Source organism: Schistocerca nitens, chromosome 1, assembly GCF_023898315.1.
Source record: "Schistocerca nitens isolate TAMUIC-IGC-003100 chromosome 1, iqSchNite1.1, whole genome shotgun sequence".
Taxonomy (NCBI): domain Eukaryota; kingdom Metazoa; phylum Arthropoda; class Insecta; order Orthoptera; family Acrididae; genus Schistocerca; species Schistocerca nitens.
The window spans coordinates 756,344,182-756,359,682 of NC_064614.1; the positions used below are offsets into that span (position 1 = coordinate 756,344,182).

General features: G+C 42.7%; 1 protein-coding gene across 1 annotated transcript in view; it reads right to left on the reverse strand.

Moving 5' to 3' along the window:
• Window positions 1-806: 806 nt before the first annotated feature.
• Window positions 807-15,501, reverse strand: part of LOC126260912 (metallo-beta-lactamase domain-containing protein 1) — a 31,097-nt gene continuing 16,402 nt past the window's right edge. Inside the window, exon 4 of the mRNA XM_049958375.1 lies at window positions 807-1,079. Within this exon, the coding sequence (XP_049814332.1) occupies window positions 856-1,079 (224 nt within the window). The 3' untranslated portion in view covers window positions 807-855. The remainder of the gene's footprint in view (window positions 1,080-15,501) is intronic.

Genomic DNA, 15,501 nt, shown 5'->3' on the forward strand with positions numbered 1-15,501 from the left:
ACTGTGGTAGTTTAATGGATCCTTGGTACAGATTTGTTACTCTAGGACTGCTCCTCAGATGTTAGAGATCTAGGTACTGGGACACGTCTACAGACTGGTCTTGCTTGGAATTCTTTTTAAGCTACATCATCTGTACTGCTCTGGCCTAATCATTGAATGTATCTGTATCCACTCCTCCAGAACTTCCTCACAGTTTTCATAAATCACTGTTAGTGCAAATGTAAAATAGACCCCCAACCCAACAATGGTGTAAAGGCAAGACAAGAAAAGAAAAGAAATTAAAGCTTGCACAGCTGCACTGGCATTTGTGGCTCATGAAAATTGTGAACTGTTAAGTGCAGAAATGGGACAAGTCAATTTTAATAAATTTCACAGAGGAGACAAAAAAACTTCCTTAGACAAAAAGCTTAAAGCAAAATTATTCTACACTTTCCCTAAAAAAGTGCAGTTGTATGGTGCTTTATATGATATTAACTTGTATCCAACTTTATGTTACTGGTGTCTCCTGCCCCCTCCCTTTCTCTCTCAGCCTCCGCCCCCCCCCACCCCCCCCTTCAACTATTCTGTAGCAGCAACTGCAAACATATGAAGTGTGATTCCAAAACCCAGGTTATAGAAATGGCAGCTAAATATCAAAGTAAAATGTATAGATTAAAGTTTCACCCCACCCCACATGGAAAAATGCTAGAGGCAAATGGTCTTGCTTTGGAAAAATTGATATGAGTACTTACACATGTTTGTTTCTCATGCAGTGGGATAAAAGGGACAACATAAAAGGTTCCAGTAACAAAAAATAGTAACATGAATAGCACTTTATAATAAAATTTTTAATAAGTTATTGAACATTTACATAGTTTAGATGTAGTGAAACTGATTATCAGAATTGTTTAAAATGTCTTCGACATCCTGTTTCATCTTCTGTGTTACTTGGAACTTAGGACCATGGCCAGGTACAACCCAGTCAGCCAACTGTAGTACTCTGTTCCTATTCTGCCGCTGCAGACCAGGTTCGTCACTGCCAGCAACATGTTGCCACAAATGTGGATCTTTTATATCTTCTTCTCTTTCAAACAAGTCACCTGAAACACAGTAATTTCCTTGAAATCCTGATGGTATACTTCATTTTTAAGGTGGCCAATTGTAAAATGGATCAGTACCAGTATAAATATTTTCTTATGTGGAATTAAAAGATGATAAAAAAGATACATCACTACTTACTGTAGCTTTATGCATTAACCTATTGTTGGAAATGTACACTCTTCCACATAAAACATGGCTGCCAGCCATCTGTCACAGAGACAAATTCTGATGGTTAATATAAGTGGCCAATAAAACTGGCTGTCCCCCAGAATTCTAAATCTGCCCATCTGAATGACCTGGCAACACCACACAAGTGCGATATGTCCATGTAAAGTGTTGCATTCCACCTGATCTGTTACAGTGCTGTATCTGCTCATGGTCTAGCAGTAAATGATGCACCATTAAGATGTAAAGTCGCGAGTTGGAGTCCACTTAGTCCTTTACTTTTTTATCATATTTCAGTTGTATGCTGAAGACATCAGTTTGATGAAGCCTAAAAAATAATTTTGTTCACTTTATAACCCATCAGTAATGAAAAAATCTTCAGCAAAAGAGCTTGCGGCTGCTTCAAGATCAGAACGGTTTATGCTCAAATGTTTCCTCGCTCTAGAGCAGCCACCGACCCTTCACCATTAGCCGCTTGACATAGGCTGCCATCCAAACAGGTGAATGCAGTGCCTCATACCTAAGGCAGATTTATTCTCTCTCATTGGTAAGCATAAAATTGTTTCTTATTGTAATTTTAATTTCTGCATGAAATAAATTTGATAAGCTGAGAGAACATTATGCATTTACACAACTACAGATTAATATGTGGGCATTTATTAGTTGTCATTTTCTAATTGAAATTCTAGTATTTGTCTTGAACTTGAAGATTGGGTTTTCGTAATTTAATCTTATGAATGTTGTTTAAGAGTTATAAAACAATTGCAAGTGCGGAAAGGTCTAACGTGTGAAATTTTGTCTGCTTTGGGTGAAACATTTGTGTCTTGTGTGAGATGAGTACTATCGTACAAATCACCTCAGAAAAGGATTTTCCTGTTTCAAGAAAGATCGTTCTGGCACGAATTAATTTCCACATTCAGGAAGCATCAATAACTGACACAGGAGATGAAGTGCAACATTTTGAAAGTTGGTTTTAGGAGTACTGTATGCTCTGATTCAAAGCAATAAAGCAACACTGAATTTTTATTTGAACATCATCAGTTCCAACAGTGAGCATTCCTATGAAATATTGTCATTGGTGATGAGTTACGAAGCCTATATCTTCACTTGTTAAGAAGAAATTAATGGTTAAGCCCTAACAAAAGTCATCATCACCTCAAGCAAAGGGTAGTGAGAACAGATACCATTTTGCATCTGGTGGCACCCAAGAGGTGTGTCCCTCAAAGCTGGAATCTGTTACAAACAACTGAGACACCTTTCAGTTGCAATGTAAGAGAAACAACACCTCAACTACATCAAGTGTTGCTACTACAGGGTAACACATCCTACTGATTTCACAAACAAAACTATTCACAAATTTGTTTGAGAAGTAATTCCTCACAGACTTATTCTTCTGATCTTGTGCCCTCAAATCTTCACCTTTCTTGCTCTTTATGAAACAACCATCAAGAAAATTTCTTTCCAGATAAAAAATTTCTTTCCAGATAAAAATGCACTTCAAACCTAGCTCTGTGACATCTTTAATTCTGAAGATTAGGTTTCTATAGTCAGTGAGCACAGTCAGACTGTTTTAGTTGATGTTATAGAGCTTATTGCTGATGGCTGATTTCTCTCTCCTGGCTACTGTAGTGTTCAATAAACTACTGCAAAAATGCTATAAATACGTATTGCACTGATACAAATTTATTACAACTTACGACAATAACCTTACGACAAAAATCTATTTTAGTAAAATAAAGTATCTGTGATGTGCATGCCAGATCGGCAAAATAAGTAACATATTAGAGTCACTTTGGGCTTTGAGAAGGTCTATGTTCACACGTTGTCCTATGTCATCCCCAAGTAGCATGAAACAGAGACAGCTGAAGTAGATACATAAACAACTCTGTTAATAAATTATTTGGTGCCACAAGTTCATAAAATTGAGTATATACAAAAATGTCAGCAGGAGAAAAAGGTACGATCAAGTGTGCAGTATCATAGGCCCTTCACCCTTACACTATGGGGTACTGGAAGGAATGAGAAGGGTTATGATTGAGAGATTTGAAGTAACAGCCAATCCAGCCTTCACTTTATAGTGTGACCACATCATCTTAGAGCTACTCAAGAGCTGCAGAATTCTTCTCTCCCTTAATGTCGCAGTGATTGCCAGAAAAACTAAATTGCAATGCAAAAGACAGAATTAGTTGCAATTTCCACATGAAATGACCTTCCTGGGCTCAAAACCATAAACTGTCAACCCAATGTCACACTGCTGTGAATGTAGTAACTGAATGCTATTATTAATTCAGCACAAACACCCATGGCAGCAGAAAAATGTTTCCTTGTTACAGTCCCTTAAAGGTAGCCACTTTACTATAACAGAATGTGGCAACACAGTAAGAAACAACAACTAATGTTTATTAAGAGACTGTTAAAAAAACATACTTTGGAGAATTTGAAGCACAGCAATTGATGTTTGAAACCTCATACAGTAATATGTAAATATCTTTGCTGTCTCTTGGTAGTCTATAATATTGTCACAGTAACTTATAGCAGTAAGCAGTTGTTCTGTAAACTATCCTAGTTCTCGATAAATAGCAAATGCTAAGTCAAAAAATACTCTTCAGAGTACCGTACTGAGGTGATTGCAGGCACTCCAAGTACCTAACTGCTAGTTCATAACTGACTGAGTGTTTGCAGTGCTGCACGTATTAGTGCCTCTTGTGCATGTCTGTGGAAGCAACATAGTCCGCAATTTACAATTCTCCCAGTGGCGGCAACCCAAACTATCAGTGGACGCGTACAACACTCTGGATGAAGTGGTGAGGAAGCAGGAACAGGTCTGAGTTTTATGAGCACCACCTGGAGGCTGTTGGCTGGAACTGAGAGATGCCAGACATGTGTTTCTTCCTATGTGGTGACGGCCTTTCATGGTATTTGTTGTGTACCTCTTGCATGGTATACATCACACATCTCGACTGAAAATCATTCAAATTACTCAATGGAAAACATAAAACACCTAGTGAATTTAGCAGGATAATTCTGTGCACCCAAGAAGTAACTCGATGATCACACATTTGCTGAATGTATTCTGTGTTGTTGCCAAGCCTGTTCATCAGCTAGCACCTCACACACGTGGCTGTTGAGGGCTGGAATGCTGAAAGTATATGCCAAGGAATTTTATTCCCATTTCTGTAAATAGATTTAGGGGATAGAGTGTAGTTAATAACAATATTCAGATGCAGCAACTGCAAACTAATCATCATAAATCAATCACTGTCACAGTTATTTTTGTTTCCCCATCTTAAAGATATTGAAAACATGATTCACAATCTTGTAGTGGCTACAGTGGTTATGTTGTAAACATTATGAGCAGGTAACACATCTTTTCACCATGATTGGCTTAGAAAATGTTTTTCTCATGCATACAATCATTGGCACTATCCTCAGTACAGAGGAACACAGCACTGATTGCAGAAAATGAACATCCGCAGAGAGACTTGCTTTAGAATTGCTGAACAGTGTGACAGTAACATCAGCACCCCACACACAACACAGACTGATGAACTGTCAGTTAATCACAACAAAATGCCATATGTTTGCATCTTTCTACCATTGACTTAGTTTCTTCCGAGCAGCCTGTCATGTTGTTGTGGAGGTGATAAGTATTACAGTTTATCACACCATCCTTCACATCCACTCCCTCCCCATCAGAGTGCATACCCACAGTAAATGTCTCTATAAATTATGACAATGACACTGGATGCTAATTTAAATCTACTTTACCAGCTTCTTGTTGTCACTTTTTCTGACTGTGTGTTCTCTGAAGAAAAATACTGAAGTAAATATAAATATTCTGTTCAGCAGACATCTGATTTTCCATTCTTTTAGTTACACCATTCAAAAAATAGTGAAAATAAATCACAGGAAAGTGCCTATGAACTTTAAAAAAAATATTGTAATAATTAGTGAAGCAGAGTAGGAAAAAACTCTTGACTTTAAATATAATTTTCCAGTGAGATTTCAATCCGGGGCTATTGTCACACTGGTACACAGCTAGTGAGGCATTGATAACATAAACATTATTGCACTGCTGTATTGGTGGCTAAGATAAAAACCGATTCCTTGCAAAGTAAAAGCCGAGAGAAATTGTAATTTACTATTAAAATAGCCTTCCTGCAGTCAAAAAATTTAATTTTCTGGATCACTGTCACTCGTTATGCAAGAATTGTTCAGAACACATCATTAAAATTATACATAAATATCTAGTGAACTTAGTAGGTTAAGTCATCTCTGGTCTTTGAAGTCCATTGACTATCAAGTTGCCAAACATTTCCAGATGGCATTTTATGTGTGTGTTTCTTTTTGACAAAAGAATTAATTTGCCAACATTTGTCCTGTTATTTGTGTAACAGGACTGTAACAGCATCCTTTTCTTAATCACCATATTTTGATGGTGCCAATAGACGTCAAACACATGTGAATCAGAGTTCAGCACCTGTCAAGCTGCTTATTTAACTAACAGTAACACACAGGACGTATGTAGTAACTGTCATTTCAGTTGCATTGTGGACAGTAATGTTTGTTATGCAATTACCTGCCGAATTAATGCAATTACAACAATGAATTATGTGGTCATTTTTGTATAATTTACAGCTCATGAAGTGAGTACTTTTTTTTGTTAGTTCAGGTTTTCAAATTGATGTCAAATACAATAGAAATTGTTTTAAATTTGATGCTGAGGTATGTTCTGCAAACTATGCTGCATAATGTATCTGCAAAGTGACCAATGTTAAATCTGTCATATAATAAGTAAAAATGTTATTTATGAAACAAAGTGAATAAAAAATCATTACACAAGCAAAAATGGTGCTATAATAGGCAAGATAAAAAGTGAAGCAAGCTGCATTGAGTAATATTATTTACAGTAATTACTTATTCCATGAAAAATTACAGCTATAGTTTGTAAGTATGTATTTCACTAAGCTACAACATCTTCACACATATAAACTGAAGTTGTCTCCTGCCATCTGTCTACAAGTGCAGGCTAATCTCAGGAACTGCTATATGAGGAAGGTTTTTGTATATAATATACACATACATCACACAGACTATCTTAATTACCATGAATTAAAGTAACAATATAGGATTAAACAGCCAACCGGTTTAAGTGCAACCAGTCTGTTGTTTAATCCTATGTTTAAACTAGTCTGTGTTTGCTGAATAACAGCCATGTTCCAAACTGTAAGAATTAAAGTTAAATTGTGGCAATGTCACTATCACTTAACAAACAGCAGCTATAACTTGAGAGAGCAACAGTGCCTTAAGTTAACAAAGTGTGACCAAGTTCACATCTGGTTTAATGATCTAGTGGTAGAGCATTTGAATTAGGACCAGGAGATTGCAGGATCAACTGCCAACTGGATCAACTTTTTCACTCTGCCAAAAACCTAGCATTTACCTCTCAATGATGTGGAGGACCACCAGAAATGAAATGTGGTCCGGATTCCACTTCACACTGCAGCTCCTCTGCATAAAGAGCCAATGACAAAGAATTGTGGAAATGAGTCTCAACAATGCATCATGGTGTGTACTAAGGTTCTGTTCACAGGAGTAGTGCCGTAACAAGAGCCAAACATGTACATCATGCGTATTTTTCCTGACTGACACACACACACACACACACACACACACACACACACACACACACACACACACACACACACACACACACAACTCATGGTTCACATACAATATTTACAATGGTTGCAAACTTATCACTCCAAACACCAATTCAATATGGAACACACAATATTCCTGGCATGCACTGCTTGCATTATGTAAGTTATATGAATGTGATGATATCCACTTACACTATGTGATCAAAAGCATCCGGACACCTGGCTGAAAATGATTTACAAGTTCATGGTGCCCTCCATTGGTTATACTGGAATTCAATACCATGTTGGCCCACCCTTAGCCTTGATGACAGCTTACACTCTCACAGGCATACATTCAATCAGATGCTGGAAGATTTCTTGGGAAATGGCAGCCCATTCTTCAAGGAGTGCTGTACTGAGGACAGGTATCTATGTCAGTCGGTGAGGTCTGACATGAAATCAGCGTTCCAAAACATCCCAAAGCTGTTCTACAGGATTCGGGTCAGGACTGTGCAGGCCAGTCCATTACAGGGATGTTATTGTCGTGTAACCACTCCACGATAGGATGTGCATGACGAAAAGGTACTCGATCATGTTGAAAGATGCAATTGCCGTCCTCGAATTGCTCTTTAACAGTGGGAAGCAAGAGGGTGCTTAAAACATCACTGTAGGCCTGAGCTGTGATAGTGCCACGCAAAACAACAAAGGGTGCAAGCCCCCTCCATGAAAAACACGACCACACCATAACACCACCGCCTCCGAATTTTACTGTTGGCACTACACACACTGGCAGATAAAGTTCACTGGGCATTCGCCATACCCACACCCTGCCACTGGATCGCCACATTGTGTACTGTGGTTCATCACTACACACAATGTTTTTCCACTGTTCAATCATCCAATTTTTATGCTCCTTAAACCAAGTGAGGTGTCATTTGGCATTTACCAGTGTGATGTGAGGTGTGTTTTCTCACCTTCCCCCTAACTTTCATAGTACTTGCACTGGATCCTGATGCAGTTTGGAATTCCTGTATGATGGTCTGGATAGATGTCTGACTATTACACATTACAACCCTCTTAAACTGCCGGCGGTCTCTGTCAGTCAACAGATGAGGTTGGCCTGTACGCTTTTGTGGTGTACATGTCCCTTCACATTTCCACTTCACTATCACATTGCAAACAGTTGACCTAGGGATGTTTAGGAGTGTGGAAGTCTCACGTACAGACATATGACACAAGTGACACTCAATCACCTGACCACATTCGAAGTCCGTGAGTTCCACGGAGTACCCCATTCTGCTCTCTCACGATGTCTAATGACTGCTGAGGTCGCTGATATGGAGTACCTGGCAGTAGGTGGCAGCACAATGCACGTAATCTGAAAAATGTGTGTTTTTGGTGGTGTCTGGATACTTTTGATCACAGTGTACTTAAAGTTGTTATTTGAGTTTTATTTGTGACTCCAAACAAAACACACTACACCTGTCAAGTTGTCTGGCCGTAGATAATTAATACTACCTATGCGAATCCGGGCCTCATCGATAATTTTACATAAAAATTGAGCCTTTTGTACGTTGTTGCTCGCAAAACTCAAAAAGTAGTCACTTTGACACAATGTTTAATTTGAATGTTTTCCTATGCCTATTTTATGTATGTAACATAAAAATGATGATATAATGTACAATGTGGAAATACTGTTACACAAAATCTCAAAAAGTACTGGACCAATTTACTTCCAATTTTTACATGTTACTCAAATTAACATTTGTACAAATACAGCTTTTATGAAATAACGTTAGAAAAAGTCTTCAAAAATTCTTGACAGATTTACTTCAAATTTTAAACAATATTCTATAAAACATACAGACTAAAGAATTTGGATTTGCAATAACAAAAACAAGGCTCAAGTTCAGAAAGAGGAGGGACAGAGGAGAGGGACAGAGGGATGGAAGTAAATTGACACAGAGATTGGAAAGGAGGAGATGGACAGATGTGGCAGGAGGGGATGAAGAGAGGAGAGGAGATGACAGACAGAGAAATGGGGAAGGAGTTGATGGACAGAGAGAGGGCAAAGGAAGGAGAAGGAAACAGTAAAATAGAGTGGGAGGAGATGGACAGAGACTGGGGGAGGGAAGGGGGGGCAGGAGGAGATTAGGACATGCTTTCTCTTTTCTTTCTTTTTCTTTTAACCATACTGAGCCACAGCAATTTGTGGCTGGGTACAGCTGGTAACAACTACATTTTGCAGCTACACGAGACCAATTTAATTTCATTTTTTACTAATACTCCATCGAAAATGTGTCATGGAATATTTATTTGCAATTTCTCATATGTTAAAAAACTACAGTTAGCATAATTATAGAGGTGGTACGTAGATCTTTAATTTTTCATCTGTCAGTCTTTAGAAGCAGGAGAACAGTCAAATCTATACTTTCCAGAAAGGTAAGATGATTGAGTTAATGGGTTAAGTCAATTAGCTGGAAGCAATATACAGCTCAAGCCGATAGCCAGAATTTAACTTTGCTCTCATTGGCAAAAGCTTGCATTAATTACCGTATTTACCTGAATCTAATGCCCCATAAACTGTTATGCATGCCCCAATAATTAAAATCATAAAAAAGAGTATGTTTGCACGTAACTGGTAGACTAAATTTGTTTTACACAACAATGAATTTATACAGAACTATAAAAAAAAAACAGCAATTTTTAAGTGGTTGGTTGGTTCGTTTAAAAGAGGGGGACAGGGACCAAACAGCTAGGTCATCGGTCTCTAGTTCTGAATAAAACAATGCCAGAAGGGTGAGCATAAAACAAGCAAGACTGACAACACAAAATGGAGAGAAAGGAAAAAACCACAAGAACGACGGAAGGGCAACAAACACTTAAATGGAAAAAAGGGGAGGAGAAAACCAAAGAGAGAAGCAAGAAACAGGTAGAAGAGATTAAAACAACAAAACAGATTACCATGGCTGGCTGACCATGAGAATAAAAAGGAGAAGCCAGCCACTCCGCAACACATTAAAACCTCCACCCTAAAAGCTCTAGGGTGGAGGACACAGAGGGACGAAGGACATGCGCTAAAACTTACATAGAATGATAAAACCCACCCTCATGAACAAAACATAAAACTAAATCAGCCAATGAGGCATTGTCAGAGATGAAATTAGTGGCAACGAGTATGGTAACCGAAGATTTCGTTGCAGGGCAGTCACAGTGGGACAGTGCACCAGAATATGGGCCACTGTCAACTGGGCGCCGCACCAATACTGAGGCGGGACTTCACGGCGCAGGAGGTAGCCATGGGTCACCCAAGTGTGGCCTATGTAGAGGCGGCAGAGAACCACAGAGTCCCTGCGAGAGGCCCGAATGGAGGACTGCCACACATGCACAGTCTCCTTAATGGCATGCAGTTTGTTGTGAGTACTGAGACTATGCCATTCCTCCTCTCAAAGCCGAAAAACCTGGCGACGTAAAAACAAACGCAGGTAAGATATTGGAATGCCACTTTCCACAAGTGGTTTCCGTGTAGCCTGTTGGGCTAGCCTGTCAGCAAGTCCGTTGCCTGGGATTCTGACATATCCTGGGGTCCACACAAACACCACTGAATGACCGGACCATTCCAGGGCTTAGATGGACTCCTGGATGCTCACTACCAAAGGATGACAAGGGTAGCATTGGTCGATAGCTTGTAGGCTGCTCAAAGAGTCAGCAAACAGAAGAAACAACTCCCCAGGGCATGAATGGATGTGCTCAAGAGCCCGAGATACAGCCACCAGCACTGCAGTGAAAACCCTGCAGCCATCGAGCAAGGAATAGTGTTCAATATGTCCTCCATGGACATACGAGAAGCCGACATGACCATCAGCCATCGAGCTGTCAGTGTAAATTGCTTCATGGTGTCGGTACATGTCAAGAATTGAGATGAAGTGACAGCGGAGAGCCGCGAGGTGAACTGAGTCATTTGGGCAATGTGAAAGGTCCAGAGGAAGCTGCGGCCTACGTGTACACCATGGAGGTGTACACGATTGGACCTCGAGTATGGGTGGTAAAGACAAGGACTTCAGTTCAGGTAGAAGGGATCGGACGCGAACTGCAATTGTAAGCCCTGACCTGGACTGCCGATGCGGGAGATGAACTGCCGTGAGTGGGAAAAGGAGATTGTAATTTGGATGTGCAGGAGAACTGCTAATGTGTGCAACGTAACTGGTGAGCAGTTGTGCATGCCTGACGTGCAATGGAGGAACTCCAGCCTCCGCAAGGATGCTGGTCACCGGACCCATCCTAAAAGCTCCCGTCATTAGTTGCTGTTGCTTAGGCAGCAGAGGGCATTGAGATGCTACTAGCATTTCCACTTAAGCTGACAAAGGTGAGAAGCCATGTCAATCAAGCACCGAAAACCAGTCCTAAAAATCGATATGTCTCCGGTTCCGGATGAATGGTACGATGCTGACAGAAGTGCATAACACACGACTTTGTGGCTGAAAATTGAAAGCCGTGGTCTAGAGCCCATGACTGCACCTTGTGGATGGCTCCCTGTAGGTGCCACTAAGCAACACCAGTACTGGTGGAGCACTACAAAATGCAGAAGTCGTCTGCATATAGAGAGGGTGAGATGGGTGGCCCTACAGCTACTGCTTGACTGTTAATGGCCACTAAAAATAGAGACACACTCAATAGAGAGCCCTGTGGGACCCCATTCTCCTTCTCCTTGATTTTGGGGGGGGGGGGGGGGGGGGAACTACCAGAGGCACCAACTTGGACACAGAAAGTACGAAGTGACAGGAAATTTTGGATAAAAATTGGGAACGGGCCTCGGATACCCCACTCGTATAATGCGCCAAGGATATGATGTTGCCAGGTGGTGTCATACGCTTTTCATAAATAAAAAAAGATGGCAACAAGGTGTTGGTGTCTGGAAAAGGCTGTTCGGATGGCAGACTCGAGGGACAAGATCATCAGTGGTAGAGCGACCCAGGCAGAAGCCACCCTGGCACGGAGCCAGTAGGCCACGTGCTCCAGGACCTGACCCAACCGCCAACACACCATATGTTCCAGCTGCTTACAAAGAACGTTGGTAAGGCTGATGGGCTGATAGTTATCCACATCAAGTGGACTCTCACCAGGTTTTGGCACCAGAATGATGGTGCTCTCCTGCCATTGCGACGGAAAGACGCCATCGCACCAGATCCAGTTGAAGACCATAAGGAGATGTCACTTGTCAGATGAGAGATGTTTAATAATCTGACTGTGGTTCTGATCGGGCCCAGGAACTGTGTTGGGGTAATGTGCAAGGGCACTAGGAGCTCCCACTCTGTAAATAGGGCATTATGGGATTCACTAAGGCATGTAGTGAATGAGAGGACCTTCTCTTTCATCCACCGTTTGAGAGTGCGAAAGGCTGGGGGTAATTCTCCGACACAGAGGTGCAAGCATAGTGCTCAGCAAAGTGCTCCGCAAAATCGCGTTTGTGTCAGTAGATAACACACCATTTATGTTAACACCAGGAACACCTGTTGGGGTCTGGTACCCAAAAACTTGGTTGATCTTTGCTCAGACTTGGGAAGGTGACATATGGCACCCAACGGTCGACACGTACTTCTCCCAACACTCCTGTTTCCGCCTTTTGATAATATGGCAAATGTGGGCATAGAGCTGAGGTGCTCCAGGGAAGGGTGCCACTTAAGCCACTGTCGAGCTCACCGATGCTCCTTAACTGCCTCAGCAACTTCTGGCAACCACCAAGGGACTGTCTTTCGCCAGGGGCACCCTAAAGAACAAGGGATTGCATTTTCCGCTGCACAAATGATCATTGTAGTTATCTGCTCAATCACCACATCGATGCTACCGCGTGGGGGAGATTCAATAGTGACATCAGAGGTGAAAGTTTCCTCTAGGGCAAGCGGCCGAGGGCCTGATTCTGGGGCAGTGACAGGAAGATGGGGCAGTGGTCACTACCACATAGGTTGTCACAAGCTCTCCAGGGGGTAGATGGGAGAAGGTCAGGACTGCGAACTGAGAGCTCAATAGCTGAATATGTGCCATGTGCCACACTGAAATGGGTTGAGAGGCAGAGGTCGAATTGCAGCAGTAAATTTTCGACATCTCTGCCTCAGCCAGTAAGAACTGTGCCACCCCACAAGGGGTTATGAGCATTAAAATCTCTCCAAAGTGAAAAGGTTTAGAAAGTTCATCAATCAGTGCAGCCAATGCGTTCAGGGGTACTGCACCACCTGGAGGAAGATATACGTTGCATACAGTTATTTCCTGCGTTGTCCTTATCCTGACAGCCACAGTTTCAAGAGGGGTTTGAAGGGGCACAGGTCCACTGCATACTGAGTTGTTCAGGACAGATGCAAACTCCACCTAACATTCTATTACAGTTGCTACGGTTCCTGTAATATCCCTTATAGCCAAGGAGGACAGGGGTCCGCAATGCCGGGAACCAGGTTTCCTGGAGGGCAATGCAGAAAGCAGGTGTAAAGCTTAACAGTTGCCATAGCTCAGCCAGGTGGTGGAAAAACTGCCGCAATTCCACTGGTGGATGACGTAGTCGTGAGGCTGGGAAGGCATGAAGCATGCAAGGAGGCAGGTTATGCCTCAGGGTTACCTGCTGCCTCCAATGAATATTTGTAGCCATTTTTATGGTGGATGAGGCATCAGTGAGGATGTCTGCAGGTCACGCTAAGATCGCCACTGTATCCTCAGATGCAGAAATGATAGGGAGGGGTGGTGTTGGAGCCACCACAGGGTACTGTTTCTTAGCAGACTACTACTTAGTTTGCTTGCTCTCTCGTTTCTCTTTAGAGGGCTTGCTGGAAAGATTTCTCTGAAGCAGTTTCAGGCATGGAGGAAGACTGTGAAGCTCTTCGTCCAGCAGCATTTGGCTCCTTGAGCCACTGGCGAGTGTCTGCCATGGCATTAGTGGAGACCTTGGAAGAGAGGAGGCTGTTGCTTCTCCGGCAGGGGGGAGGGGACTGATGTCCCCTGCATTTGGAGGGGTCTTGCTCCTGAAGTAGGTGCTTTGGGAGCAACGGAGGAAGATTTGCCCCCTACCACCAAGGGGGCGGAAGTATTCTGGTGGCCCGGAGGGCCCACTGTTCATGGCATAGGGTGAGGAATCACTGGCACTGGTGATGGGACAGCGATGGTGATGTAGCTGCAGTGTATGTTGACATCAACTGAATGCAGTGTAATCATTTCAATTTAAGTTTAGCCTCTGTGTAAGTCAACCAGTCCACGGTCTTGTACTCCATAATTTTCCCCTCCTACGGAGTACTGGATAGTCTGATGTGCAGGGGGAGTGGTGCTCTTCACAGTTGATGCAAGTGGAATGTGGCACACATGGAGTATCTGGGTGCAGTGGACGTCCGCAGTCTCAACATGTGGCGCTGGAAGTGCAGCAGGAAGACATGTGCCCGAACTTCCAGCACTTAAAGCACTGCATAGGGGGAGAGACGTATGGTTTAACGTCACAGCGGTAAACCATCACCTTGACCTTTTCAGGCAATGAATCACCCTCAAAGGCCAAGATGAAGGCACCGGTAGCAACCCTGTTGTCTTTGGGTCCCCTGGAAATGCGCCAGATGAAATGAACACCCTGCTGTTCTAAATTGGCATGGAGCTCGTCAGACTGCAAGAGGAGGTCAAGATGGAAAATAATCCCCTGGACCACGTTGAGGCTTTTATGGGGAGTGACGGAAACAGAAATATCACCCAGCTTGTCACAGGCGAGTAATGCTCTGGATTGGGCTGAGGATGCTGTCTGAATCAAGACTGCGCCGTTTTGCACTCTTGGAGAGCACTGTCACTTCTCCAAACTTATCCTCAAGGTGTTCAATGAAAAATTGAGGCTTTGTCGGCAGAAAAGAGTACCCATTGGTCATTTGTTCTGCTACAGACTAAAAACCGAGGCGAATATGCTCTCTCCATTCTGTAGCTCTACGTTCCTCCCATGGTGTAGGAAGGGAAGGAAATGATTTAGGGTCATACCTGTCGGCATTGTACTCTATCTTGTCCTCCTTAGAGACTGCTGCTGCCGTACGGTCACCAGCCAGAGATGACTTAGTCCGCTTCATTGCGGGCCATCCGCCCTGATGCCACCCACTCCACTTGGGGTCTCCCCCCACGGGCGCCACCCAGCCACAGCAAAGGCCAACTGGCACGATGGCCGTTGCCAGGAGTCCTGATGCCCCAGGAAGACAGGCATCTACTCCTTGGCAAACATGGGGAGTTTACAGCTCAGGCATCAGCTGTGTGACCCGTGTTGTCAGAGAGCTACCACCAAATGGATACATGACGGCCCCACCACAATGGACTGGCTACCGTGCTGGATATTGGGTGCAGAGAAATCCAATATTGTCATGAGGGTGAAAGAGGACAGGAGACAGGAAGATGACATACCCCGGAAAGTGTCCTCACCCAAAGAGTTGAAACACAGGAGGAGATGCAAAGCTATGACAGACTCAGGATATTGAATCTAAGGGCACTCGTGCACCACGTAAGGCGTCTTCCCTATATGGCCTGCACTTTTTCTACAGGGAATTTTGAAAGTGGCAGGCAAATCATAGAATGGGACCTGAACTCATAGGGCCGAGAAGTGAGAGACTCCTTTTAG